The following is a 27,489-nucleotide window of genomic DNA, read 5'->3' as shown; positions in this document are numbered from 1 at the left end:
GCGCCCTGCTGGGTGCTGCTGCAGACACGCACCTCTGGGCACCCTCTCTGCCACTGCCTTTTTCCATCAGGCACTTCAGGCTCCTCAGTGGCTGTTCCTGGTTCCCTGTGACAGAGGGGTGGCCACAAAGGCTCTGGTGAAATGGCCCTTTGGGAAACCCTGGCCTCCATCTGATTAGATCCAGGCTGCCAGGAGCAGCAGGTTAATCAGTTAATGGCTGAAACGATCCTGGGCAATGCGCTGTGCCGGCCTCGGGGCAGCCCCTGCCGTGCAGCCCAGGGGCAGCGGCTCCTTCCTTCCCAGATCTGGGAAAACATCTGCTCCGATAAGGCCAGCGCTTCCCGGGGGAGGGTCAGGCCCCGGCCCATTAGCTGCTCCGCAGGGGCTGAAGTTTCCCCAGCGCACCCAGGGCAAGGCAGAGGCCAGACACTGGGTTTAATGGCCTGGAAACCAATGGGGACGGGAGCGGGGGTGCCTGATGGCCCCAGCCCCAAGGCCCCAAACATGAGGCTTTCAGAGCTCAGCCGCAGACCTCAGGACGGTCCCATGGCCCCACAGAGCCATGGGCGCTGTCGCCCGTGGGGCCAGCACGGGCTGTCCCCAGCCTCGTGGGAGAGACCCTCACAACCAAAGGCAGCACCAGGCCAGGCTGGCAGCGTGTCGAGGACAGAGGCAGAGAGCATTTCGGGAGGGCTGGGGCGCACATGGCACCAGGCACGTGCATTAGGGCCGCGCACCTCTGTCTCCCGAAGGCGCGATGGATGCCCCGCGTGCTGCTGCAGAGCGCCTGAGGCAGGAGCGCTGCGGGTGCTCGCAGGACCACAGCCCACGTCTGACGGGGACCAGGCTGGCTCCGAGGAGCCCGCCGGTGTGACGGTGACTGGGCAGCGGCCCTGGCGAGGCAGAGGCCGGAGGCGGGCGCACCCTCACGCCGCACGCTCCCCGGCTCCTCGCCGGCTTCGGCTCTGGCGCGGTGCCACGCGCGGCGAGCCGAGCCGTGACATGCACACGCAGGCAGGAGCAGGCTCCGGACCTTTAAGTCGCTCCGGGGGATTAAAGCAGCATGCGAGCGTCTGCGGGCAGCCATGACTATGGTACGGCACACGCACCGAGCCCGCAGCGCGAGCGGCTGGAGCCACGCATCCCTTGGGCTCCGGCTCCCCCAGCCCACGCGTGGGCTCCCGGGCTCCACGCAGGGCCCGGGCGGTGCTCGGGAGCCCCGCACGCCGCCTCCGAGCGCTGATTAAAATTAAAAAAAAAAAAAAAAAAAAAAAGTGAAACTTGGGCTCCGCTGCTGCGGGCAGCATCCTCCCCGAGCCCCCGCCGAGCCGCTCCCCGCGGCGTGAGCATCCCACCGGTGTCCCCCCCGCGCCCACCTGGCGGAGAGAGGCGTCCATCTCAGCGCCGCATCGCCGTGCCGAGCCGTGCCGTGCCGTGCCGTGCCGAGCCGTGCCGAGCCGTGCCGTGCCGTGCCGAGCCGTGCCGAGCCGTGCCGGGCTGGGCTGGGCTGGCCGCGTCCCGCCGCCGCTCGCCGGCCCCGCGCCGCGCTGGCTCCGCCTTGCGGGGAGCGGGGGGAGGCCGGGGCCGCCCCCTCCGCCCCGCCCCGGGCAGCGGGCACCGGCGGGGGGACGGGGGCACCGGGCCGGGGGGGGCCGAGCAAGCGGGGGGCTGCTCCGGGGGCAGCACGCCCCGGGAGGGCGGCGCGGAGAGGGGCAGGGGGCCGGGGGCGGGCGGGGCGGTGGGAGTAGGGTCGTGCTGGGGAAGGGGTGGTGGTGTGTGCGGACGTGTTCCTGGCAGTGGGAAGAAGTTGGTTCGTTTTTCTGGAAGAAGGAAGGAGATCTAGCTGAGGAGGGGAACAGGGCTTTTTTTCTTTTTTTTCCCCCTTTTTTTTCCTTTTTTTTTTTTTCTTCTCCTTTTTTTTTTTTTTTTCCCCGGTGAATAATGTGCTTTTAAAACTACTTAAAAGACAGCAAAGGCTCTGAGGGAGGTGGCGGTATCTTGGCCAGCCTCTGCCACAAGACAGTCACACCAGGCCACTACAACCTGCGCAGACTGCCCTCACCACTCCGCTCCGCCTTCACTGTCCGGACTCTTCGGTGAGGTTTCCTGTGGTGTGAGTCACTGGCAGCGTGTCCTTCCACTTTGATACCAGATCGCCGGGCACGACCATCCAACCTCTCTTGCACTCGTGCGGGATTAGCTGAAGCTACACCACTTTCCCCGTCTTATGCAAGACAGTGCCAGAAGCCCAACCCCGGTCCTTATCTCACATCTAATACTCCTATCCTCAAGGCCAATTACCCTGTTAGCAGAGGGGATTGGATCGACTGCATGCTGACTTGTCCTTGACAGTCCCCTCTGCAGCCAGGCACTTGTCATCGGGCTGTTTGTGCCTCAGCCAGCCTTCCCCGGCGGGAGGCAGCTCCTCCTCCGGTGCCGCGGCTCCCGCGGGCGATGCTGGCTGACCAGCTTCTCCTCCGGGTGCTCAGCGGGGAGCTGGTGGGCTCCTCACAGCCATGGCCAAACTGGGGAGCACACAGACGGCCTTTACCTCTTCTGCCTACCTGTCAAGGGTCTCCGCCTGGGTCTCCAGAAGTCCCCCCTCGGACTTCTTCAGTGGGGAAGCTTTGGCTATGGTTCCTGTCCCCGAGGCCATCAAGGTGTGACCCTCACAGCCCGTGCTAAGAGAGATCGGAGAGTGAGGTGGGCAAGGAACCCACCTTTTAAAAGAGAAGGTTTTCGGTATTAACCACTGTCTGAGTGACATGTGAAGAAGGATAAAAATGGTGGCTCAGCCTGGTCCTCAGAACAAAGTCGCTTTCCAAACTGCCCAGGCCATAAATGTCAGGTTCTCCGAAGGCAGCGGCGGTAACTGGTGCTGTGAGCCCGGTGTTTCATCTGCCTGGTGGGAAAGGTCTCAAGAATCTTGATGAGAAACTCATGCCTGATATCTGCTCCTTTCAGTTACGGGATTAAATCGGTAGCCCTACATCCCTACGGCCCACCCGGGACATCTGCACAGCCTCCTAACTCTCCCTAGGTGCTGCTCGCCAGGGAGGGGCGGATGCGACCACCTGCAGCGCTTCGATGGGCGGCCGCACGCCAGCTCATCGCCGACCCCTGGCCACATGCAGGGGCAGCGTGGGGTGGTGGGGCGATGGCAGGCTCCCGGCAGCCACCACGGCCTGGTGCACAGCGCGGGGCTGGGGAGCTGCAGCGGCAGAGCCCCGCACCCAGCCGCGGAGGCAGCAGCCCGTGAGTCAGCTTCCTGCTGGGCTCCGCACCGAGGGGAGCTGGCGGGAGGCTGGCAGGAACAAGCGGAGGCAGGAATTCCTCCTGGACACCAGACAATATCCCGGTTTCCTCTGCCACGGGTCTGGCACACGGCTGGGGGCAGGCAGGCCGGCGTGGCCCCGCCGTGGGCAGTGAGCATCTGCCGGGCTCGCTGTCCCGCAGCCTGCGTGGGGACAGCTGTGACACTGTGGTCGTGGGTGCCACCTCCCCGGTGGCTCCTTGGAGTTGTGCTGGCACAGAGGTGCATCATCACTGTTGCAGCCCTGCTGCTTCATCAGGGGATCCCCCCCTTGCCAAAAACCCAGGAGAAGCTTCTCCGAAGTGGGGGGGGACTACTGAGAAGCAGCAGCCAAAAATCAACCTCATCCCCTTGCAAAAAGGTGACACAGAGCAGGGCGCACGCTGTCCCTGCAGCCCTGGCCTCCTCCCAGCTCTGCTTTCACAGTCATTTGAAAAATGACTTAAAAGATGACTCCTGCAAATGGCACTTCCCCCTCCTCCCTCTCCCCCTGCTCACAAGCCAGCCCTGTCCCCAGCAAGGTGAGGCTGGTGGCAATCAAGGCTGCACCAAAGCTCTTGCTGCCCGGGGCTGCGCTGGGGCTGTGCAGCAGGAATTAGCCCGGGCTCCCTGGGGACAGGATCATGTTCGTGCCAGATGTGTCCCTGCTCCAGAGGAATGTGATTAAGGCCACCTGGAGAGGCTCTCACAGGGCGACATCCAGCACTGCGGCACCTGCTCCCCCTGAGAGCACGAGTGTGAGCAGGGCAGCAGGAGATGTGCCCCCCTGCAAGGGGGGGCAGCTCGGGGCGGGCATCCTTTGTCCATCCTGGGCACCCATCTCACTGCAGCCGCTGATGGCAGCACACCCATCTCTGCCTTTGTGTGCCGCAGAGCTCGGGACCAGTGTGGCTGCACCCTTGTTTGTTTGACTGCGGAGGAAAGAGCCCTCCAGTTCTGCCCCTTCTCCACAGGTGAGAAACGCAGGACGCCTTCTGCATTGTCGGTCTGGGTGCAGGAACAGAGAGCTGGAGCAGAGGGCAGATATTGGGAATGGCCACCCCGCTGTTACTGGTGCCTTGGCCCCCACGGCATCCTCCCTGGCTGCATCTCTGAGCAGCTTCCCGGGGCCAGCATTAGCTGTGACTCTCCTGGCCCCATGTGTGCTGTGTTGTGCCGGACAGACCAAACCCGTAAGCAGGGATCTCCAGCTTCCCCCGCAGACAGGGGTCCTGCCCTTCCCGTGCTTGCCCTGTCTGAGGGCCCCTACCACACCGCTCGTTGTGCTGGTGCAGATCTGCCTGCGGCCAAAGCATCCTCGCTTGTGGCTTCTACAGCTGGGTCATGAGAAACGCAGCCCTGACGGCGAGATCATGGAATAAGGGAGCTGCGCTGCACAAGGCTGTAATTACAGTCGGAACATGCGGGGATGAGGCCAGCCAAGCACATCCACCTAATTTCCTCTCCTATTAAGCCTGCCCTGCTTTTGTTTGACCCAGGCCCAGCCTTGCTGCTAATGGCGTGTTGCTGCGGAGGTCACAGCTGGCTCTGTAACAGCCTCGCAGACTCTGCGTAACTGCGCGTGTGAGCAGGGCTCTGCTCGCAGATACCATTACTGCGGCGTTCGTGCTTCAGAAAGTGTGTCAGCCGGCTGCCGTGCAGCGGTTTCGCAGGCGAGGCCATTCTACCAGGCACGAGCAGCTCTGTCTTTGTCTCCGGCTGCGCGATGAACCCAGGCAGGCAAGCAGCGAGGTTACGTGGTGTCGTGTCATCACCCCTGGCAGCCGCCGAGGTCTGCTGGTAGCCCGCGCTCAGGACATTTCCTCTTCCTGATCTCTCCTGTGCGGCCTCAGCCTGCAAAATCAGTCCTGGTTCCCCTCCCTGCGTGCTCCCTGGCACGCCGGCTCCATCCTCCTCCTCCTCCCAGGCTGGGACGAGAGCCTGCCGCAGGTCCCCCCTCGGCCAAGACCATGTGAGGGAGAGGGGCTGGAGGCAGCCAGCCCGGGGCAATGCCCGTGGGGACGGCAGCCAGCTCTGGGGAAGGCCGGGGACAGGTCCGAGCCTGCCGTTCCCATGGGGAGGCAGGTTTGTGGCCGTGCCCACGAGGGCAGGTGCCTCCCGGCTCAGCCCTTTCTCCTCTCCCCGGAGCCTGTCCTGGGGCTGGTGAGTCCATTTTTTTGGCGGATGGAGGGCAGAAAGGGGGCAGAGCGGGGGGCTGGCACTGTGACAGGGACGTGTGGGGTCCAAGTGAACTGTGATATGCTTTCTGTGTTTTTTTTCAATTTACATTTATGAAGTTTGAGGGACTGGGAAGCAGACACAACAGCCCAGGCAAGGACCTACAGAGATACAGGGGGAAGGGGAAACTTTGCCAGCGGCATTGGCTCCCAGCTTTGCCATGGGGCTGGTCTTGACCAGCAACTTCCCAACAGCACGGCCGTGTGATGGTGCCAATGTTATCTCCTAACAGAGATGTGTCAGCCCCTCCTGGCTGCAGAGAGTAAAAATAGCTGGAGAAGAGAGCTCAAGCGTATTGAACCCAGCTGGCAGAAACAGAAACCCAAATAGTTTGCCTAAACACACAAGGGTTTAAAATAATTCGGGTGATAATTTTGGGAGTGGACTTCCTATTTTTAAGATTTCTCCAGACAGACAAGGGTGGGCGCTAACTTCTGTAAAGATAAACCTCTCAGACAGCAGAGGTGGGAGAAGCTGGCAGTCAGAGTGCGGCCCTGGTCCGGCAGCACCGAGCCCCTCTCAGGGAGCAGGACACTTGCACATCCCAGCGCATCCCCCAGGGCTGGGCCGGGGCAGCCCCTTGGCTCCTCTCCTGCGCTACACGGGCATTCGGTGGTGTGGCAAAATAACCCTGCTGGTTATGGCAGCACCCAGCAGCCTCCTGCGCTGGTCCTGCGAAGTGGGGGTACCCCCCGAGCTCACCTCTTGCAGCTCCTGCGTGTCCTTCCACCCCACCCCATCCCCGCCAGCCTCCTCCCCACCCACCTGCTGTCTCTTCCCCAGCAGAGCAATCCGCGGGGCTCAGGACCACGCAGGTGAGCTCCGATCCCAGCTGCCTCCCCTCTGCCCATGGAGGCCCTCTACGCTGCCCTGGAAGGCGAGATTGACACCTTCGTGGGGCACGTGCAGCAGTGCCGGCAGGACTTCGACCTGCGCGCCCTGTACGATGTGCTGCTGCTGGTGCTGCCGCGGAGCCCCTCGGGGCAGGTGGAGAGCTGGGAGCACCTGGAGAGGCTCGCCGAGCGCCAGCCCGGCTCGCCGAGCCCTGACGTAGCTGGCTACGTGGGCTGGCTGGCCTCCTACCTGCAGCACCTGCGGGCGCTGAAGGAGAGGTTTGACGCCAGGGTGGTGTTCCCGCTGTGCGAGAACTTGTACGTGCACGAGGACTCGCCCCCCTCGGCCTCCATCCCGCGCCTGGCCACGCACCTCTTCGCCCGCCGCCGGAGCTGGGCGCTGCTGCTGCGGGGGGGGCCTGTCCATGAGCAGACCTTCAGCCCCCGCAGCCTGCACGACCTGCACGGCTTCACCAACACAGGGCCTGTCGTGCAGGTCTTGAGGCTGGTGCCTGACGTTTTTCACCAGAGCTTGGCCACAGCAGAGCTCGCCCGGCGCTGGGTCTGTCTCCACCGGAGCCGGTACAGCCTCTCCCCGCCACTGGCTCCAGGCTCTGTGCAGCCCCCGCCTTGCAGCAGGACCCCCCGGCCGCCCAGCCCTGCTGGCTTGACACAATTTTGGGGAGCGGGGAGCAGTGCCGGGGTGCTGCGAGCCCAGCTGCAGGAGAGCCAGGAGGAGCTGCTGGCCCTGCTGCCCCGCGCGCAGCGGGCGGCCGCCCTGCGTGCCCAGATCCGCGGTGTCACCCGGCGCATCCGCGCCCTGCGCCTGCAGCAGCAGTGCGAGGGGATGGGGATGGCGATGGAGCCCCAGGATGTGGGACCCGGGGGCTGCCCGCGCCACGCTGCCCTGCTGGAGGAGCTGCAGAAGCGCCTGGAGCTGGAGGAGTACCACCGCAGCATCCTGGAGGCCGACTGGCTGCTGGAGCTGGAGGTCAGGCCCATCCTCGTCCGCAGGATCGATGCGGTAAGCGGTGCGGGCTGTCTCCGCAGGCACTCCCTGTCCCAGGGTGACAGCAGGGGCACTGCCACATGCAGGGGCTCGGGGAGGTGCACAGAAAGGGCTGGACATCCATCTGGGGGGAGGAAGGACCTCTGCAGAGCTGAGGAAGGCGGCGGGGAGCATGCAGGTGGAGCAGCCTGCGGGCAGAGCTCATGAATGCTCCTGTCCAGGCTGCATCTGACCACGCTGCACATGCTGTACCTGGGCACTCGTACTGCCTCCCTCCTCTTCTGCAGGTTCAGCAGCGCTGCTGGGACCTGGAGAGGGTGCTGCGGGGCCAGGCGCTGGCTGTCCCACTGCGGGGCCAGCCCAGGAGCAGGACAGCCACCACCCCTGCGCCTGGGCAAGCTCAGCCCTCTGCCACGAGCCCCACGCCAGCAGCCAAACCCAGCCCCAGCAAGAACCAGCGACCCTGACTGCGGGAAGTGGGGGCCACCTCCTGCCCCCCAGAGCAGCGCCAGCACCTGCCCCAGGCTGAGCGTGGCTGGAGGGCGTCTGACCCAGTGCTGCACGGGCCGTGGCTTCCCTGCGGCAGGAGCAGGCAGCAGCTCGGGGAGATGCGGAAGGGTGCTGGGTCAGGCCTGTCTGTCTGCCTGGTTTGGCTCCCGTCTGAGAAGAAACCGTGGAGGGAACGTGTATTTATTGAGATGTTTCCTCTGAACTCAACCCGTGACCCCACTGTTCGGCATGTGCCTACAGGCTGGGTAAAGAAACAGGCACGTGTGCGGCTGAGCGTGCAGGCACACGCATGTATGGATGCACGCAGGCACGAGTGCACATTCCTGGTTAAACATGGGGCTCTTGACCGCTGTTTGCAGCGGCCAGCATGAGGTCTCCAACTCCGCCAGCTTGGTTTCCTGCAGTAACCAGCCCACTTCGTGATGGTGGAGAGCCTACCCCTGTGCGGGTGGTGGTTTGATACCCCCTGCTCCAGCCAGGCTTGTTCCCTCACTGCCTGCTGTTGCAGGCAAGAAACAATTTTTTGTTGGGGAATTTCAATCAATTTAATCTATTCCCAGTTACCAAACTTTTAGTTACTGATTCTGGTGGTGAAGTAAAACAACCAATAAACAAATGGTTAGGGAAAAGACCCCCCTGCTTCCTGCTCTCCAGCCTCTTGCCCCCCTTCGCTCGGTCCCAACCCACCCCTGCCATTACACCCTGCAGCGCTGCCCAGTTCATTTGGGAACAGAGCCAGACGTGGTTCCTGTGAAGAGTTTATTGGTGTAGCTGTTTCCACTACAGTCAGAGGAGTCACAACACGCAGCGACAACAGGCCTCCTACACTACACAGGGAGGACAGGACACACACGGCCACATACACACACGGAGACGCTCGTCTCTCCGCCCCGGGCCCTGCGGTGGGTCGGGCTGCGGGGCAGGAGCCTGCTGCTGGAGGGGTTTCCCTCTCTGGCAGGTATTTCTGCAGCCTCCTGGGGAGATGTGGGACCCTCCCGGCAGCGACACACCCACCTTCTCCTGCAGGAGCCATGCTGATAAACAGGAACCAGGGCAGTGGCTTATCCCAAATTTGATGGCCAGTCAATGTTGGAGGGAGAGGCTGGGCTGCCCATCTCCTTGGGCACTACCCTCAGAGCTGCCCACGTGCCAGAGCTGCTAGCTGCAGCCAAGGTGGCCGCTACGTCTGCCTTGGCCCCAGGCAGCGAGGGCACCATCAGTGGTGTCCAAGGCAGCTCTGAAAGGAGGCTGCTGGTCCAGGAGACCCCAGGAGACTTCCCTGCCAGGAGGGAAGGTGGTCAGAGCTGCCCGGAGGTGACCAGGGGGGCGAGTGCTGGGCGTACTGAATGCTGCTCCTTCCCGGTCAGCGGGGACCCCTGGAGATGACAAGTCACCCCAGTATGTGAGCAGAAATGGGGCCATGGGGCTCAGTGACTTCACTGCAGGGCTGCAGGGAGCCAGCCCTTGCGGATCACTGCGCAGGGAAAAACAGGGGAACCACAGCACTGTTTTATGCTCCAGCACTAAATCTCTTGTATAGCTTCTTAAATGTGGTTTGTGCTCAAGGACAGGGAGCTGGGGATCAGGAACTGGGACATAACCCTGTGAGGAATTTTTACTCAGACCCCTGTAACCCTTTTAAATGTGCAGAATGGCACAGGACTCCTTAGTCCCTGCAACAGGGCACACACCCAAGGCAGCCTGAAGGGTACCTGCTCATCTCCTCCCAGTGCTGTTTTCCTTTTGGGAAGAGTGTTGGGAAAGTTAGGAGGAAATGATCAGCCTCCCGCATGCCAAACAAGAGTGGAAACAAGTCCTGTGGGAGAGTGACTGGGCAGATGAAGGCCTAGAGGACAGGGCCTGCAGAGCACCCCTCATCTGCAAGACGTCAGGGCCCAGAAAGTGCCTGTCCCACTGGTGCGGGGGGAGCTGTGCTGGCCGGAGAAGAGCACTGGTCCCTCCTCACCTGTGTACTGGGGCACACACTGAGGGGGTGGTGGCAGAGCCTCCCAGGGAACCCCAGGCTCAGGAGGGTGCGTGGGATGGCAGTTTGGCTGTGAAGGCAGAGGGAGCAGGAGGAAGGCATCTGCCCCGCTGAGCATGGAGGCTGCTCTCGTTGCCCAGCCTGCGAGGAGCCCGCTGGCCATCCACCGGCCTGTCCCTGTGACTGCTCGATGGTGCGTGGTGCTGTGACACCCAAGCTTCGTGGTAGTGGAGTGGGACACAGTGGTACCAGCTGGCATGGCTCCCCTTCACCGCCTGCAGACTGAACACAGGCTGCCTCCAGCAGGGACAGGGCAGCCCCCTGACCCACGGGCACTCTGGAACCACACCGCTTCAGGATGTGAGAGGCATCTCTCGGCCCACCAGGTCCGAAAAGAGAGAGACTCACAGCTTCTGCTGAGCGAGTGATGGGGCAGCAGGAGCCAGGGCCGCCTCCTGCGGGGCTATGGAACAGCCATTCGTTGGTCCAGGCAAGACTGCATGGCTCACGGCAAGTCTCCAGTTAGTCCTCAGGAGCGACAAGCAGGCGTGAGCAGCTGTCCCGCGAGTGGGGACGGCAGGCCCCAGCTCACACAGGCATGTGCAGCTCGTTGTACTCATCCCGGCCGTCCTCGTCAAAGTTTGGTTCCGCATCCTCTGAGTCCAACTGGGGAGAGACAGAGACAGGGCTTTGAGGGCCACAGCAGCCCCCAGCACGGGGCACACCTGGTGCTGAGGGAACAGCGTGCAGCGAGCCAGGCAGTTCTCCTCTCTGGGAAGAGCAAAGCTCTCGCTTCTTTCCCTCCCAAAAGGCCTGTCTTTTCTAACCTTCATGCCCACCCATGCTTCCCCAGCCCAATGCTATAAGCATTTTATTCTGACAGTGCCTGATCACTGGGGCTTTGGTCCAGCACAGAAGCTCCTGCCTCCTGCCCTGCCAGCAACACCCAGGCACGCAGCACTTCTGGGTGCTGCTCCAGGCCTCTCACCAAAGGGAACTCAGGAGTTTGGCAGCACTCAAGGAGCTGCCAGCACCTAAGGTGCTGGCTCTGTGGTAAAGTGCTCCTCTGCCAAGCAGCTGCAGGCTCTGGTGTGTTGCTGGGCTGTCCCTGCTGCTGCCTCAGTGGGGAAATAGGGTGTCTCCTTGATGAAGTAGCCACAAAAGAGGAGGAGAAGGGAAAAGAAAGCTCTTACTGTGTGGCAGGATCCTCTGTTTCCTTACCCTAGGCTGGCCATCCATCCCCTGTTCCATTCCCAGGGCTAGAAGCTCTGAGGAAGCCACCAGCCCACCTAACTGCCGTTGAACAAAGACCACTGGACAACAGCAGGGAAAGGCAAAGCTTTGCTGGCCAAGGATCTCCAAGCTAGCCATGGATCTCCTCAACCTCACAACAGTGTTGCAAGCAAGAGTGCAGGGACAGTTATCTGCTTACGGCTTTGAGCTCCCTGTCATGGAAGAAGCGGGGCAGCACGAAGCGTCGCAACGGCACTGTCATGATCAGGACGAAGGGGAAGGCCAGGGACGCCACTGTCGATTTCACCACCCAAAGCAGCACAATGCAGGCCAGTTGGATGCAGGTGAAGAGATTCATTCTCCAGGTCTTTACCTAGGGAGGTAAATCCAGTCTGAGAACACATTATCCTCCCGCACAGGTTAACAAAGGCCCAGCTGGCCAAACATAACCCTTTTGCATAGCACAGTACAGTAATGCAACGCTGTGCTGTGCATTCTACCTGTTTGTACGCTACAGCAAGGCTGCAGTACATCAGCATCCATGCAGCCTAGCAGCATATCTGTCAGTGTAGTGCCTCTACAGCCATTCAAGCAACGCATTACCCCTGTGAACACTGTCTGTCCAATATCCTGGCAACACACTTCTGTGTGCAGCCTGTCAGCATGCTATCCTGGCATTGTATCACCTCCATGTGCATCCTGCACTACCTCTGGACACAACTTTGCAGCACACCACCCCTCGGGGGTCACCAGACTAAGCATCACTAGCATCCTCTCTCACCCTCCTCTTCTTTCTCTGCTCTCCTGCAGCCTGCCTTCGCTCACCTTAACAACGTAGATGTGGTCAGGGTGGTGCTTGGATGGCATGAAGATCAGGAGCAGTCGCTCGTAGAGCTGGATGCCGGTGAGGGACGTAACCCCCATGTAGAGGAAGATGCCGAAGAGCACAGCCAGCGGGATCTGCCGCAGCATGTTCCCCATCACAATGGACAGGCCTGCAGAGACAGAGCTCAGGGCATGGCTCATCTCAGGCCAGCCCCTCCACACCCAGCCCTCTCCCGCCTCCTCTCTATCTGTCCTGGGGTTCAGAGGGGTCTGGCTGGAGGGGTTTTGAAGAAGGACTGATCGTGGGGGGTTACCCAAGGCTTCCAGAGGGGAGCTGGTGTGAGGGTAGGCAGGGGCAGTCCTGCAGCAAGTGGGCAAAGTGCAAGCTGGTCTGTGGGGTAGGGACACAGCCAGGGTGAGATCTGAGTGGCCAGCCCTGACCCCCCCCTCACTCCTTCCCCCAAGCAGAGGCTCACCGACGAGGGCAGCAATAAGCACTCCTGTCACACGCTGCTCCTTCACCTCCTCAATCTTGGGCTTCTCCCCTGGTGCAATGGCCTTGCTCATGACCGTCAGGGCGTTGACGTGGGTGACGGAGCGCACCGTTGCTGCGGTCAGCCAGGGCAGCCCAAAGAGGGCACAGAGCCCCCCCATAGTGCCAATGAGCAACAGGTCCAGGTGGAAGCCAGAGCCTTTCAGCAGCTTCCTCTCCTTTTTGCTCACAATCAGCCTGGGAGGAAAGAGAGTTTGTGTCAGCCAGGCACAACTTACATACGTCACAGGAAGTGTCCAGTGCCCATGGACAGCATCGCAGCTGGGGACAACGATCATTCCCTGAACAGGGCACACGTGGGGACAACAAGGAGATGGCCAGGAGATGGCAGATGCCAACCTCAGATTAGAGGTTTTGTCCTGTGCTCGTCTGAGGCAGGTCTCCACCACACTGTATCCCAGAAGGAGAGCCACGAGACAGTGGAAGAACCCAAGAAGGTGTGGTCTGAAATGGGCAGGGTCCTGCCCTTGCTATCCCACCGGGATATGAGGTACACCCACACACCAATGGCGCCAGCACCCATCCCAGCCCTGCCTGCCTGGAGGTGAGCGATGGTTGGTGTTGGCAGGGGAGGTACTCACGTAGTGATCTGTGTCTCCATGAAGATAAGGATGAAGACCAGGAGGGCAGGGATGGCAGAGGCAAACATCATCCACAACGGAAAGGTGCCACTGCTGCCCATGGGGTGAATGAACCAACCACGCTTGTGAGGAGATGTGACTGACAGGCCAGATGGGACATTCAGCTTCTGGTGGTGTAGGCGCAAAACCGAGCAGTTATTCATCAATACACACATGCCCACAGCCTCACACTGGTCTAGCCTTGATCCTCCCAGCCTCCCTGGTCTGAAGCTTCAAATTATAAGACAGCAACCCTGACCCAAGCTGGACTTTCTCATGGATAATCCCCTTCAGTGTAAAATATCCCATGTCCCCTGTTTCTAACAAGGGCCTCATTTCCTCTTTCAGCTACAGGAATTCACTTGGTTTTTGTCCAAAAGATCAACATCTTCCCTCAAGAACCTCGCCCCTATGTCAGGGCTTGCAGACCATGTTTAAAATGCTCCTTGACCTCTGCTTGGAGCAACCAAGTGCCCTGAACTGGTCACTCTTCTCTGAGGTGGTTTTCCAGACACTAAGCCTTTTCTGAGACATTTTTCAATGTTGTTTTTGCACTGTGGACTCCAGAACTAGGCACATTCTCTGGAAATGTCCTCACTCTTATCATGTTCAGGGGGAATATCATGTTTGCGCTCTCATCAGAGACCACACAGACTCCTATTTGTACATGGCCCCAACCCTGCGTTCACTAGCATTTGAAGTCTTGGCTCTGCCCTGCTTTACAGCAGTTCTTGCTATCTGTCAGCATGAACACTGCAGTGAGAGTTTATGATTTGCATTTATGTTAATCAGCATAAGTATGAATAATATTTCTGGAATGCTTGTACTTGAGCTAAGCTGTGCAACTAAGTACTGTTTTCTCAGAAAGCCATGTACATATGCTGAGTTGATAGTGAAATGATAATGCTTCTGATATTAATTGTAGAAGTGTAGAACGGTATGAAAAGGATGTAACAAAGTGTATGATTTTACTAACATCCGATAAAACCAGATTTTACATTGAGATTTAAATGAAAAAGAATGCATTTGGAATCCATTAAGCCTTGGGCTGTCTTGATAGAGAGCTTGCATGCTGAACAGGAATTACCTTTCACCCTCTCCCTAGCATTAGTTGATAGAAATACCAAAACAAAAGGATAAAACTATGCATCTATTAAAAAGGGGGAAAAAAAGGAAACCAGAGAGATGGGTATGTTTGATAATATTTAAGCTTGTGCATAAACTAGGAAAGAGATCCCTGTGTTTGAGATAAAATGATCAAAACACTTAGTAGCCTATAGCCAAGGAGAGCATACATATGAAGTACTAAAAACTTGACGGAGTACACCACTGAAAACACTCTATATGCCACCCCTTTCAGTGTGAATAAATTGTTTATGTCTTGTTGAATGAAAATAAGTTTTTAGAGTTACAAACATGGGATTAACTGCACTGGTTCCCTCTGATCTTCTAAAACCTCCCCTACTAACCACAGGAATATCGGAGGGGTATCAGGGGCACTCCGGTCCCTGTAGCTCTGGTCTCTGTCTCAGCAAGACCCTTGGAGCTTCCTTTCAGCGTGGGAGTAAGGGCAAGGGGAGCGTCTCTGTTTGCTTTGCGCTGTTATGACTAACAAGGCAGGAAATATAAATCCCCAGTTGCACAAGAGCATGCTACGGTGTGGCATGGATCGCTGGCTGTGCTGGAGGAGGGGCTCCGAGGGCAGCGCTGGCACCTACCTGCGTGTACGTGTCTGTGATGGTGTAATCCACCAGCACCATGACCAGGATTGAGATGGGGATCCCAAAGTCTCCGATGATCCGCCGAGCCTGCAGAACAAACACTCTCAGTGGCAAAGAGCACAGGCCAGCTCCTTACACCCACCTTGCTAGGGGGAACTCAGGGCAAAGCCAAGGGCCTGATGGGGCCAAGCACCACTGTAAACCTGAGCACTGCTAACGAGCAGGATAAGGAGCCCAGCCCTGGCCCACTGGGCTGTGCATCCCACTGCCCATATAACACCCAGTCATCCAGCCATTCTGAAGTGATTCACTCAGCTAATTGCTCCAAGTGGCCTATTTTGATGGTGCTCCAGGTATTACACAGATGCCTTGTGTGTACAGATGTGAAAAGGGAAAAAATTGTAAGTTTCCTCCTACATTCTAGTTTAACAGACTTGTATCCAGCCAAAGGAGCTTTCCCTAGGCCCACGGGACTTTTCAGAAAAGCTCACTGGAGCAGGACAGTGCAGATACCATCAACAGCCAGCTCTCACCCACAGCCTAGGTCATGCTACCATCCCTTCTGCATGGTATTTAAAGGACTGTTGGTGTTTCTTTGTCGGACGGCCCCTAACAGCACCAGCTGTTACCACCATACATGTTACCACCATGGAGTAAAGCAACACTCCAGGGTGCAGTTGTGATCATATAGGGCTGGTTAAGACACAAAGGGGACAGAGTACTGTGGTCATGTTCATTCAAACTTTCAACAAGCAATCATTCTGCAGAACAAAAGGCTGCAGCAAGAAGCATTATTTGTTTGGCACATCCCTTATCCCTAACGTCTGGGTCCCACAAACCTCTCACCTTTCCTCCTAAGAAACGGCTGTTCTTGAACTTGCGCATGAAGAAGGCAATGAAGAAGGTGCCCAGCATGAGGATGAGGGAGAGGAGAGCAGTGTTGGGCTGCATCCTGATTCCCAGTGACATCGCATCCGCAGAAAGCATGCTGGCATTCAGGCTGCTCTGCACATTTGGTGGGTAAAACTTCAGCAGAGGATGTTCTGCAAACACCTGGGCAGGTGAGAGAAGCAGCAGGCACTGTCACAACAAGAAGGGGCAGGGGACACTGTCGCTGTTGGGGACGGGCATGTAGAAGGTGCCCAAATGGGGGCCCGAGAGACATGGCAGCCCATCTCCCCGGGGAAGGTTCACCTTGTACAGTTTGTAGAAGGTCTCGTAGATGAAGATGAGGGAGATGAGGAAAGCAAAGATTTCCTGGGTGAAGGGCGAGATGTAGCGCACCAAGAAGCTTCCCTCAGCTGCCACGATAATGAAGATGAAGACGATGAGCCACAAACCAATCCAGACTCTGCCTGTCAGATACTCAATGCCTTGTGTCTGGCAGAACTGAAATGGAAAGGGCAACAAGTTACCCACACCTCCTCAGGCTGCCTCCCTCATCTCCTCCCCATTAAGATCACAGACTCTCCTGGAAAAAGGCATCCTCATCTCCACAGGCAACCAACACAGAGACCGTGAATTCAAGGCTGGAATCACAGGTAAAGCTGCAGACCTTTCATTAACACCAGCCAGGTCACCCCAAGCAGGTGTACAGAGGTACACCTTTGTACACCATGACTGGGCAAAGCAAAACCAGTCAATGGAAAGTGAGGTTACAGAACAGAAGAGAAATCCCCACCACACAATGGCATCACCAGCTCCAAACTCTTGACACCCCAAGATGAAAACCTAGCTGTAGGAAAAAACATGCTTTATACACCCAGACATGTCAGCAGCCAGAAAAAAAGAAGGATTAAACCCACTGTTTGGAGGTAAGGTGACACAAGGATGCTTTAACAGTGAAGAGATCAAGCTACTTGAGAAAAAAACACATGTCCATCCTGTCTGGCCAAGGTATCACTGCATGCACCCTTGGGCTCATCCTCAGAGGCAGGAGTAACGTGCATGGGACTTCCAAAATGGGTGACACACTGAATGTTTTTGGGTTCCTATACAAGGAAATCTGGGTACGGATAACAGTTGTGAAACTGTCTTCAAAGGAAGCCTCAAGAACAAGGAAGTACTGTGGAGCAGTATTTTAGGAAGCAGCTACAAGTGCCCACTGGGCTGCAGCACAGGGCTGGGGGACAAAGCCTCCCTTGCAGTCAGCAGGTAAAGGAGTGCTGTCACCATTGTCACACCTCAACAGGGTCAGCCCACGGGATACAGCAACAGGAGACAGAAATCCCAGCAGTGTGACCTGGAAAGGGTCAGCACAGATAAGGCCAGCCCCAGCTGAACTGAGGACAGCCTGGTAGGAAGCAGGGTGTCCACAGTAACACAGTCCCTTGGGAGAGCTGAGAAATGCTGGCTGCCCTCTGCAGCGCATGGGCAGAGCGAACGGGTGCCAAGCATGGGCACTGCTTCACAAGTACCTTGTAAAAAGCTTCTTCAAACACCAGCAGAGGCCCTGAGAAGCCAATGACCAGGAGTGGCTGGGCTCCAAGCAGGGAGAAGAGGATCCCTAAAACCGAGGTGGAGATTATCAGCTCGGAGACCCCCATGAGACCCTCAGTTTTCTCTCCTGGGAAAGAGAACAGCATGTAAGTGTTACAGACAGACACAGGCGCTGTCTCCATAGACAGGTAGTCTGTAGACTCCACGCAGGGGAGGCAGGTCCCTGTCCCACCAGTCAGAGGTCCCCTGCGCTGGGCAGGGAATGCAGACGGAGACCAGGGAGCCTTGGGTGATGGCTCCCAGTGCCTGCCTCCAGCCCTGGGCTCCTCTGGCTGGAACAGCACAGCCTGCCTGGAGAGCGCTCAGAGAGGGGCAGTGAGCCGAGGCTGGAGAGGCTGAGCAGCAGCAAGGGGACAAGGCAGCGGCCACAGCGCAGCACCGCTGCGCTCCCTCAGCAAGCGGCACCGAAGCCCACCCCAGCACAGCATCACACAGACACAGCCAGTGTTCCAGCGTGCAAAGAGCAGACCAGAAAGCAGGCCCATTACCTAGGAGTCCCCCGAAGGTGATGGCAGGAGAGAGAGCAGCAAAGTAGATGAAGAGAACGGCCGCGAGACACTGGCTGTGCAAGGCGTCTCTGATGTCACTGAGGTATTTGGGGTACCTGCGCTTTATGTCCCGAACCAGACCTCCAAAAAATATTCCAGTCCGCTTCAAAGGGTCGTCCTCAGCTTCCTCCTCCTCTTCCTCAGCTTTCACTTCACACAGCTCTGGAGGTGCATGGAGGGCAGGGCTTGAGCGAGGGAATTCAGGGCCACCCTTGGGCTGCCCCATGGAGACCTTTCTCCTGCAGTGCTAACCTGGTGGGCCCCCCAGGACTGCACATCCCACCGCCTCCAGCTGCCCCAGCCACTATCCTGCGTCCCCTTTGCCCCCCTCTCTGCTGCCCCCCACCAATGCTGCCCACTGCTGGAGCCAGGCCCCGCTCACCCCTCTGCCAGGCTCTGTGAGGGGAGGGCCCACTGGGGCACGGAGGGCACTAGGCACAAACTCTTTTGCCCAAATTTGAGTGGAGAGACCTTTGGCTTCCTGGACATCCCCCTCTTTCATGGACTTCTGCTCCCTCTCCTTCCTCTTCCTTAGCAGCAACTTCTGGAAGGTGGCAATGGATTTGAGCAAGTCTTTCCCCTCCACCTCTGACGGGGGGATGACAATGCTGCAGTCCAAGAACTCATTGATTGCGTTGAGGAGGTCTTGACGGTCATCTGCCATGTATGCAGCCTCATGGAAGTGCTGAGGGGGCAGAGAAAAGAAGAAAGGGAGAAGGCTTAGACCAAGACTGCACTCAGCTATCTACAGACTGGAATCACAAAGCTTGCTGTGACCCTTCAGTAACATCCCAGTCCCTCCACCCACTATTGTTTCACTACTGCCACTCTGTGACCCACACTCCTGAATACGTTCTCCCACCGCTTCTTCACCTAATGCCACTTCCCTATATATCCTCCCTTCCCTATAAAACTATCTCAGTGACCTCCTTGCTTTTCCCCCCCCCAGGCCCCACTGCTCTAGCCCATCTCTGGTAGCTACGTGTTCCACCGGACCACAGGGCTCCCCTCCTGTGACCTCTCCATCAAACAACATCAGACCTGCACTTCCCAGCTATCCTGGTGCCTCTTTCCCTAGCTTAGATGCTTTACTTTGCCAGCCTGTGACAGTGTTTACTCCAGACCACTTGCTGTATTGGGCCAAATCCTTCTCCTTACAAGCTCTGTGTGCCATCTCTTGGTCCTGCAGGGCTCTAGTGCAGAGCCCAGCTCAGTAATATTTCAGAAGCCCCACACCACAGAGATGAAAGACTTCAGGTGTCCCCTGTCCCTGCAGCTCAAAATTAGGACTACGCAACAGATAGAGGTCCTTTTAGTCTGAACCTGGATTGGTTTTGAGGGACAAGCTGGTGGAGTCCTAACATACTGCAGATAAAGTATGAACCAAGAAGCAGAGCGTGAGACATGTAAGCGAGGAGCAAGCATAAGAGACTCTTGGGAGACTTTGACATAAAGATACAAAATACGGGAGAGGAAGGCAAAATGGGAGTCTACAGCATGAGGGAAGCTGTGCAGGTGAAACCAGGCAGAAAAAAATGGAGATGCTCCTGACAGCAAGGACGAGATGACAAGGAAGGTCTCTGAGGAGACCATGAGGGGACAGCACTACTACAGGTAGTAGGGGAGCTGGCTGGCAACTGGGCAGAAGTGCTGCATTGCCTCCTGAATATCGCTGCAGTGAAAGGGCTAGAAGGAGATGGACAAGTGAGCAGCCTGTCTGTAAAGCAGGTAGGCGACAGCTAAGGTCTCTGCAGTACACAGACTCCCTGGAGCCACAGCTTCCAGCTGTAAATGATACCGTTCTCTCTTCACGGCGCCAGCCGCGAAGTAACCTTGCTACGGCCAGCCTCAGCTGCAGCAGCTGACTCCCCTGCTCCAGCAACAGAGCAGCAGGGCTCAGATGAGGAGATCAGCCTACAAACACGGCATTGAAGCTGGAATATGGCAGCTCACCTCTTCTGGGTCTAAGCATGGTCTCAGCTGACTCCTGGGGAAGGATTTTTCAGCTGGGGGCCCTTGTTGCCCACAACCCACCTGCTCTGAGTGGACCTTTCAGTCCCCCTTCCAGGGAGAGGTCTGCACTGATGCCAGGAAAGGCAGTTTGTTATTTGGTTAAAGTTGCATGGCACCAGCCAGAAAGACCCTGTGAACCTCTGATTCTCCTGTCTTGGATGTATGCAGCAGATGCTCAGATTATCTTTTCTTTGTCTTTAATTCCTTACCAGGATAATAAATTTCAGTTTCCTGCCATCTAGCCAGATGGGGAACTTCCAGCCGTGTCTGTGCCTGGCAGAAAAACCTTTCCGCCTCCTCATCTCTCCTGCATTGATGTGCTCCTCTGCATGGACGCTGCAGCCATGGGACTTAGAAAGCTTTGGCAAAACTCTTGATGAACAGTTCCCAGGCACTGCTAGGCCTTCTTTTCAGTGTCGCCTGGGCCAGATGTCATGGTCACATACACCACTCAGCCTCCCCTCCTCTGTTTGTGAAATGTAAACTGAACACAACTCTTCTAACCTCGGGCAGCCCTTTGCTCCTGCTTTTATGTATACCCCCCTTTCTTCACCTCCCAGCCTAGCGCGCTCTGTCCCAGCCAAACATCTACCCTACTCTTCCCTCTGTACTGGAGCATCCTACCTTGGTTTAGCCAGGCTGCTCTTAAAAATGCTAGCTGCTCAGGCCTGTCTTTCCCACCTGGGCCTTTGCACAGCATCTCAGCAGCACTCCTGTCCCAGGACTGACTTCTGAGGAACCACTGAAGCTCCCTTGCATTGTGTCAGCGTTGCCGCTGGTCAGCTCCTCACCTTGTCAGACATGAGGGTGGAGATCGACCGGCCAATTTCATGGTAATCCATGTTGGCCTGGCTCGGTCCCAGCAGCACAAAGATGAATCTGACAGGGATTGGGACCTCCAAGACAGATTCCAGGAAGACGGCCTCATTTAGTCGGACAAAGGCCATAGTTGGCTGCTCCAGGAACTGCACACAACCTACCGGGAGGCAATGTTTTGAGCATAGTTAATCATTGGGGTGAGCTGTACTGGGCTGCCTTCAACACTGGAAACAGCAATGTAGGAGGTTCCCATGAGCCCTGCAGTCCCGTACTTGTTTCCAGACCACTGAAAGGACACCAAGCTTCATGCTGAGGACTGCTCAAAGTCCCTTGTTCACTGATCGTTCCCCAGCAATGCTACTTACTCTTTTTAGCTCTCCCAGTTAGCACATTCTCAATCTCTTACACATGGGCTCTACTTACATTATAAGGGGCTGATTTTAAATCAGAAGGTTGTTTTCCACTAAGCCGCTGCCTTATGGAAGGAAACCTCTTACATGTTGGCAGTTAGTTTTATCACACAAACTTCTAATTTCATCAAAGAATGAAATCAGGTTTGCTTGACATGACCTATTTCCCATAAACCTCACTGCTTGGCAATAATTACATTCTTATCCTTTAGCTCTTTATTAATTGAATCCCATATTAGCTCTGCCATTATTTTGGCCGAGAGGGACGTCAGGTTAAACAACCTATAGGTACTGGATCACTGTACTTTGTTTCTTGAGCACTGACACCGTTAGCTTTATTCTGTTTTTCTCGTGTGTTCCCTGCATTCCTAAACCTTTTTCGGATGAAAAATAAGCCAGTTCTCTAAAGACTCATAGGTACAAATTACAGTTTGTTTGATGATGTCCGCATCTCATGAATGTGTTTGGCAGCCTTCTCAGTACCTAACAGATTGGGAAGCAGTCCCGCATCCTCCAGCATACCAGCCGCTTCCTTCTGATACTGAACACAAATGTTTATTGAGTACTTTTATTTCTCTGGCATTATTACTGATCTTTCTGCCATCTGTGTCCAGCAAAGAGCTGTGTTCTGTGTTAGACTTGCAAATCTGGGCCATCTCAACAGCCGTGAGAATCCCAAGATACAGAAATGACCTGTGTGTAGTTATCTGAGTATTCAAAGTGCATTTATCAAATGGATCTGGTCTCATCATGGTTTAGCATCAGCTTGGTTAAGCGGCCAAATCTCTTTGCCCAAGTTTTCTATCTCCTAGACAGGCAATGACATTTACTTTGCTCGTAGCATAGTTCTGTTTGCTCAGATGTTAATGCCAGCAAAGTGCTGAAGAGGACTTCTCTTGTGGCCAGAAGGCACTAAACGCACTGATGCTCGATGCTGCCTGTCCACAGCCCTCAATTGTATAGAGAAATATCTCTAGGCAGTGACATGGCAGATACCAGAGGCCTTGCCAGCTGCTGGGCCCTGCTCCCAAAAACTCCAAGCTCCTTGGCACATACAGCCAACAACCAAAACTAGCCAGGGGCAGGACCTAGGTGCTGGCAAGGTGTAATGGGTTAACCAGGCTGGGGGCAGCAATGGTCAGAGAACAACACAAGGCCCTACAGCAGTGCTGGCAATCAGTCCCTTGGGCACCGTTTATCCACTTCTGAGCTGCAAAATGGGATGTTTTGGTGAGGTGGCTAAACTTTCTCCTCTAAGCTGGGCACCAGTCCCCAACAGCAGTGTCTATCAACCTCTTCACGTTCAGTACTTCTTAATTTTAGAAAAAAACTACCCAGTCACCCTTTACATTTACTACTGACAAACAAAATGTGCATTATCTCTACAGAAGAGAGCGTACAAGGCTCCCTTCTCACTTAAATTTTGGGAACGTGTACTGGATGTCTAAATACACCTCATGAGGGAGAACACCCACAGCTGGGCCCAGATCAGGATCTGAACTGGTCTCTTTTGGTGTCAGGGGAGTCCACTTGTTGCCTCTTACCCACGAGGACCACTGTGGCCTCTGCATCTTCAGGAATCTTCTCCATCAGCTTCAGGTATTTACGGTGCCCCTCAGAGTTATGGAGATGTAGGTTTTTCTGCCAGGGGAGAATATGAACAAGTAAGTACTGTGCCCTTGTACCTTGGTTTCCCTACACTAGTAAGGCATCCTTGCAGTGAAAGGTCATCCTGCAAACACCAGGGCTGTTGCTGCCATTGCAAGCTCCAGCAGACATTCACATGCAGCGTGAGGCTATAATTAGGTCCCAAAATCATAACGCAGTGACCTGATTTCCAGCACTCCAGGTGATCTAGGGGAGCTCAGTCCTTGCAATGATGAGGCCTCCCGTGACGGAGCCCAGAAGTGGGCATCAAGAGTTGCTGTGTGCCATCACAGGCCAAAGGGTGACCTTAGGGTGTGTTTGGAAAAGAGTGGTAACCCCTCACATCGCTCTTACCTCTTTGCACTCGGTCTCGTGGGCCTTGGGGTCAGCCATCTCTATGCGCTCCTCCCCCATGAGGGGCACGCAGGTGTCCATGGTGTGGTTGTGGTGGTGGTTCCCCACAATGGAGTTCATGCTGGAGCTGGAGTGGTTCCTTGGAAAGAAGCCCTCTTTCTCATCATTTGGATGGCTGGGGGATGGAGTGGCACAGCCTCATTTTCTTGCTCTAGATGGTCTCCCTGCCCTATCCCACCACCTGCCCCACCATGGCAGTGATCCAGCTGTCTGAGGTACAGCCAGATCCTTGCCAGCCTCCCTTGCTGCCTGGGGCTTGCAGATAAGCCTTAAGCCTCCCGCAGCCCTCGTCTGTGTCTCACCCACCTGTGCTTGAGCAGCAGGGCACGCAGCACGTTGGCTCGGTCCTCCGCTCTGATCTGGTCAGAGATGATCATGGTCTCCACCATGAGGTGAGCGATGCCAGGCAGTGTGGTCTGCTCCAGGTCGAGAAGGACGGCGCCTGCCAGCAGGAGGGGAAGAGCCCTGCTCCTAGTGTGCAGCACTCCCTGCTGCACACGTGCTCTGGGGACACAGCAATCCCACAACAGCCCCACCAGCACCAGGCCCTCCTCCCACTGGAGGCACCTCTCAGCCCTTCTTGCTTCCCCTCTGCAGCCAGTCTCGGTGCCCGCACACAGGGCAGGGGCCTCAGACCAGCCAACTGCTGGGAAGCCTTTCTCCAGCGCAATTTTGGTCTGTGCTCTTGATAAATGTGTGTTTGTGGGGACACCAGGAGCCAGGCTTTGTTTGGGGCACAGATTTTAATGCTCTCAGCTGAAAAATGCCCCAAGCCCAAGTGTTCCACGTCCTCCATGTAAACCTTTGTCCCAAGAGAAACCACAAGCTTCTGTCTTGGCATGCTGAGAGCTTTCAGAAAAACTTGCCACCCCATCACCTGTGGGATGTGAGCACTTCTCACTAAAATAGCACAAACACCATGTCAATATACAAACAGCAAGACATCCCACTCAGTGAGATGTACGTGTGCAGCAGACTGCATGGGCTCTGACTCCAGACTCTCATCCCACGGGGATCTCTCTCTGCTCTCCAGGGAGAAAGTGTCTCCCTTCAGTGAATTAACCAGGCCCAGAAGGACTGGAAGCTCTGTAGCTCTCTCTCATCCACCCTGACAGGCCTTGCCTTCTCACACAAAAGATCTCCAGCCCAGACAGAGCTGGGTGTCACAGCTGTCACATGCCTGAGAGCAGTAAAGCAGAGCAAGGAACCAACATGGACATCCTCGGGCTACCCTGGAAAATGGGGTGCAGGACTGTCTGTCTCCCCACACCCTACAAGGAGCAGGGACAGAGACACTGCTGGCATGTCTTCAGTAAGTGGCCAAACAGCAACAGAAGCTGCCCAGCACAGCCTGTCCCTGAGCAATACACAAACCCTGGCTGGTGGCACAAAGCAGTTCCTGACTCACCATGGGCAATTGTCTTCCTGAGCTCCAGCAGGCTGCGGAAGGACAGTGAAGCCACGTGGGGTTTCCCCCACCTTGCTGTATCCTCCTCCACATCCTCCTCAAACTTGATCCAGCGGGCTGTCTCCCTCCAGTGCATCTCCTGGTTCTTATCCACCACCAGCTCGTTCAGCTCCACAAAAACCTAGCAGAAATTACAGCAGGGATGTGAGACTTCCCCTGATGCAGAGAGTTCTATGAGCCATATGTAGAAAGCCTCAGCTTTGTCCTCAGTGCGCTACTTGGTCTATAGCAATGCCTGGGTAAACCTGCCTTAGTTAACCAGAGGGCTGGTGAACAGAAACAGACAGGACAAATATCACTGGCAGCAGGGCAGGAGCTTCCATCAGCACATGGAGCAGCAGAAAGCTTCAATTTAGATGACACAGGCAGAGAAGAGAGAAAGAGGCAAACCTGGATCCCTCTCTACCGAAACAAACATCTTTTTCCTTTGCCTGCTTCTTGGCTAGAATAAGTTTCCCCCCAGGTTTCCTATATTAACTTTCTTACCAGAGGTGGTGAAATCACTGTGCTGCCGACTTCCAAACCAGCACTATCATTTCTCTGGCTTTTTTTACATGTCTTTCCTAAAGTTGAAGCTCTGTGATTTCAGAGAAATCTCAACTTCTGTTGAAAAAGTACTTGTTCAGCCCTCATGACAATGGATAAGAGCTTGAAATGTCACTCCCAAGGCCATGTAAAAAATTAATTATATTGAAACCACATTTATCACTTTATAAAATGCCTGTTTCTCATCCTGATTTATGGCTTCTGAACAAGTGTGGGAGGACAGAACATGGATACCTCATGAGGCTTTCTATCCAACTTCTTCTTCTTCTTCTTTTTCTTGACAGATGGGGTTGATGCTAATTTTTTGCTTGTCCTGGTGATCTGGCTCCGAGACGGTTTCTTCATCAGATGCCTCCTCACACCAGGGTTATCTTCAAAACGGTGGCCTGAACGCAAGGGAAAGGAGAAAAGACCACCGGTGTGTCTAGTGGAAACACACAGTTTGGCACAGAACCACATCCCAGCCCACCCTTCTCCCATTAGATTACACTAGCAAAGCCCTGGCAGCTGGAGCACTCACCATCACCCTCCAGACCTTTGAAGATCTTTCCTGTCTCACCTGCCTACTTCTAGCTGTTCCTGATGTTTAAGAGCTAATGCCTTCCGAAGGAGGTTTCCTCCCAGGCTGCGCGTATGCTGAAGCTTCACTGCAAAAGCTTATTCACGGTACCTGAACGAGTGCTGGGCGAACCCTCCCCATACTGCCCCAACAAAAAGCAGTCTGAAGCCTTGCCCGCCCAGCTCTGCACCCCGACAGCACCGGCAGGCAGCTGCCTGGGGCTCACTTCTCCCCCTGGAGAAAGGCTTGGTGCTCAGCAAGCATAAAGGGAAGCTCAGCAAGCAGTGAAAGGGAAGGATATTTAGCTGCTGGTCTGGGAGACGCATGGAAATATCAATGGCCGTTTTATTTAATTGTGTGGTAAGACTGCAGTGTAACAGAGCAGACCTGGGACTGGCATGTAGGCTGTGCAACTAACTCCAGCTATCACCGTTTCTAGACGATCCATGGTGGTGCTGCAGTGCCCCTTGAAAGGTCTGCGTTACAGGGCTTGGCTGGCTGAATCACAGCCTCCTGAAGCCTCCAGAGAGGCTGCATTTACAGACCCACCACCAAAGTACAGCAGTGCTATTAGCTAGCCAGCGCTCACCAAGACCTGGCCAGCCCATCTGCAATGCCTGAGAAACAGCACCTGGGCAAGAGAGAGCACGTGTATCTTCCTCAGCACATACAGACCGTGAGCTCTCTGGGCATGAGAGGTAGTGAAAAGCATTGGGCTTGAAGGCCACATGCTCTCCTTGACGTTGCAGGAAGATATCTGTGCATCTATGGCATGGAAAGAAACAGCCCAGCACCAGGCCAGGCCTAACGTGGCTTTGCTTCTTGGAAATCTGGGTTGCTAAATTAAATATAAAATGAATCAATAGTGAGCCTCAGGGGATTTTCACCCACTGGCTGCCCTGCTGATGCAAGTCCTGCTGTCAGCTGGACTCCTCCCTGCTCCACTTACTGCACTGCAATGTCAATAGGAGCCAATAACCGCCCGCTGATACAAACGTTTGTGGGAGCTGTGTGTGGGGGGCTTCCTCAGACTTTTGCATAGATTTTGCAGTTCCTGCATGCTCCGCAGCCACTTCCCCCAAATGAATGTCAAGTTCAAGTGGGAGCCTGAAGCCTGGGGTCCTTACTCAGGATACAATCTTGGACTGACATCCAAGGGTGATGTTCCTAGAGAATACCTCTTCCCTTCTTGCTTGAAGCCAAATTCCCCAGGGCAGCTTCCTCTCGCCAAGTACAGCTCTTGCCATAGCTACCTCCACTAGCTCCCCATGAGCAGAGCACGAGACAGTGACAGTGTCTGAGGACAGTTTATGGAGCATGATTCCTACGGTGGCTCCACTACAACAGCCTGGTGTGTCACCCTCCCACACAGCTTCTCCCACAGTCTCTTTCAGAAGATCATCTTGCCACGTTGGCTTCCATCAGTCAGATTTCTCGGGCTGACCAAGTATCTTTTCCTCCAGATAAATCTGAAGATGACAAATGTTACTTTCCACTGGTTAAAGGCTTCCTCCAGAATCAGTCCCAGCCAGTCCAACTCAGCAGAATGCCTTCAACCCATGTGTTAGCTCCCACTTTCCTCCTTTCTTTACCCTCCATCCACAAGCAGAAAGACCAGAACGAGGCGTCAGAGTAGTTGTATCAGTACTAGAGAGCAACTTGCTAGCCCAGCATCACAGCAAGGGTGAACATTTCCTATTTGCCTCAATGGTAAGCTATAGCATCACCTCTAGGAAGAAGAGATTGAA

General features: G+C 55.9%; 3 protein-coding genes across 8 annotated transcripts in view; 1 reads left to right on the top strand and 2 right to left on the bottom strand.

Moving 5' to 3' along the window:
* LOC310901349 (unconventional myosin-X-like) overlaps positions 1-1,534 on the bottom strand; it is an 85,752-nt gene extending 84,218 nt beyond the window's left edge. The window contains exons 1-2 of one of the 2 annotated variants that reach the window (XM_083840699.1): positions 1,476-1,534; positions 1,377-1,430 (exon numbers count right to left, since the gene is read on the bottom strand). In XM_083840699.1, the coding sequence (XP_083696825.1) occupies positions 1,377-1,397 (21 nt within the window). In that variant the 5' untranslated portion in view covers positions 1,398-1,430; positions 1,476-1,534. Of the gene's footprint in view, positions 1-1,376 lie in introns of both variants that reach the window. The other variant, XM_083840698.1, reaches the window with a different exon arrangement.
* A 124-nt stretch (positions 1,535-1,658) lies between these two features.
* Positions 1,659-8,512, top strand: LOC310901378 (uncharacterized protein). Of its 3 annotated transcripts, XM_083840881.1 has the most exons (3): positions 3,855-5,455; positions 6,314-7,387; positions 7,660-8,512. In XM_083840881.1, the coding sequence occupies exons 2-3, from the start codon at positions 6,380-6,382 to the stop codon at positions 7,837-7,839; spliced, it is 1,188 nt and encodes a 395-aa protein (XP_083697007.1). In that variant the 5' UTR covers positions 3,855-5,455; positions 6,314-6,379; the 3' UTR covers positions 7,840-8,512. The 3 variants fall into 3 exon arrangements, with proteins under 3 accessions (XP_083697005.1, XP_083697006.1, XP_083697007.1); XM_083840879.1 differs by having other exon boundaries at positions 1,659-5,455; positions 6,314-7,802; XM_083840880.1 differs by having other exon boundaries at positions 3,848-5,455; positions 6,317-7,802.
* Positions 8,513-8,627: 115 nt separating this feature from the next.
* The window catches only part of SLC4A3 (solute carrier family 4 member 3), a 34,226-nt gene continuing 15,364 nt past the window's right edge, over positions 8,628-27,489 (bottom strand). For all 3 annotated transcript variants that reach the window (XM_083840736.1, XM_083840737.1, XM_083840738.1), the window contains 17 exons: positions 25,417-25,568; positions 24,577-24,757; positions 23,475-23,610; positions 23,109-23,283; positions 22,652-22,748; positions 20,670-20,854; positions 18,337-18,550; positions 17,806-18,027; positions 17,236-17,384; positions 16,013-16,207; positions 15,665-15,871; positions 14,816-14,905; positions 13,059-13,225; positions 12,401-12,654; positions 11,925-12,094; positions 11,299-11,472; positions 8,628-10,532 (listed from right to left, as the gene is read on the bottom strand). In XM_083840736.1, the coding sequence (XP_083696862.1) occupies positions 10,455-10,532; positions 11,299-11,472; positions 11,925-12,094; positions 12,401-12,654; positions 13,059-13,225; positions 14,816-14,905; positions 15,665-15,871; positions 16,013-16,207; positions 17,236-17,384; positions 17,806-18,027; positions 18,337-18,550; positions 20,670-20,854; positions 22,652-22,748; positions 23,109-23,283; positions 23,475-23,610; positions 24,577-24,757; positions 25,417-25,568 (2,846 nt within the window). In that variant the 3' untranslated portion in view covers positions 8,628-10,454. The remainder of the gene's footprint in view (positions 10,533-11,298; positions 11,473-11,924; positions 12,095-12,400; positions 12,655-13,058; positions 13,226-14,815; positions 14,906-15,664; positions 15,872-16,012; positions 16,208-17,235; positions 17,385-17,805; positions 18,028-18,336; positions 18,551-20,669; positions 20,855-22,651; positions 22,749-23,108; positions 23,284-23,474; positions 23,611-24,576; positions 24,758-25,416; positions 25,569-27,489) is intronic.

The sequence above is a fragment of the Anser anser genome (genome assembly GCF_964211835.1).
Source record: "Anser anser genome assembly, chromosome: 6".
NCBI classification, from domain to species: Eukaryota; Metazoa; Chordata; class Aves; order Anseriformes; family Anatidae; genus Anser; species Anser anser.
The sequence above is the reverse complement of the archived record's forward strand: the minus strand, read 5'-3'. Positions and strand labels throughout refer to the sequence as shown.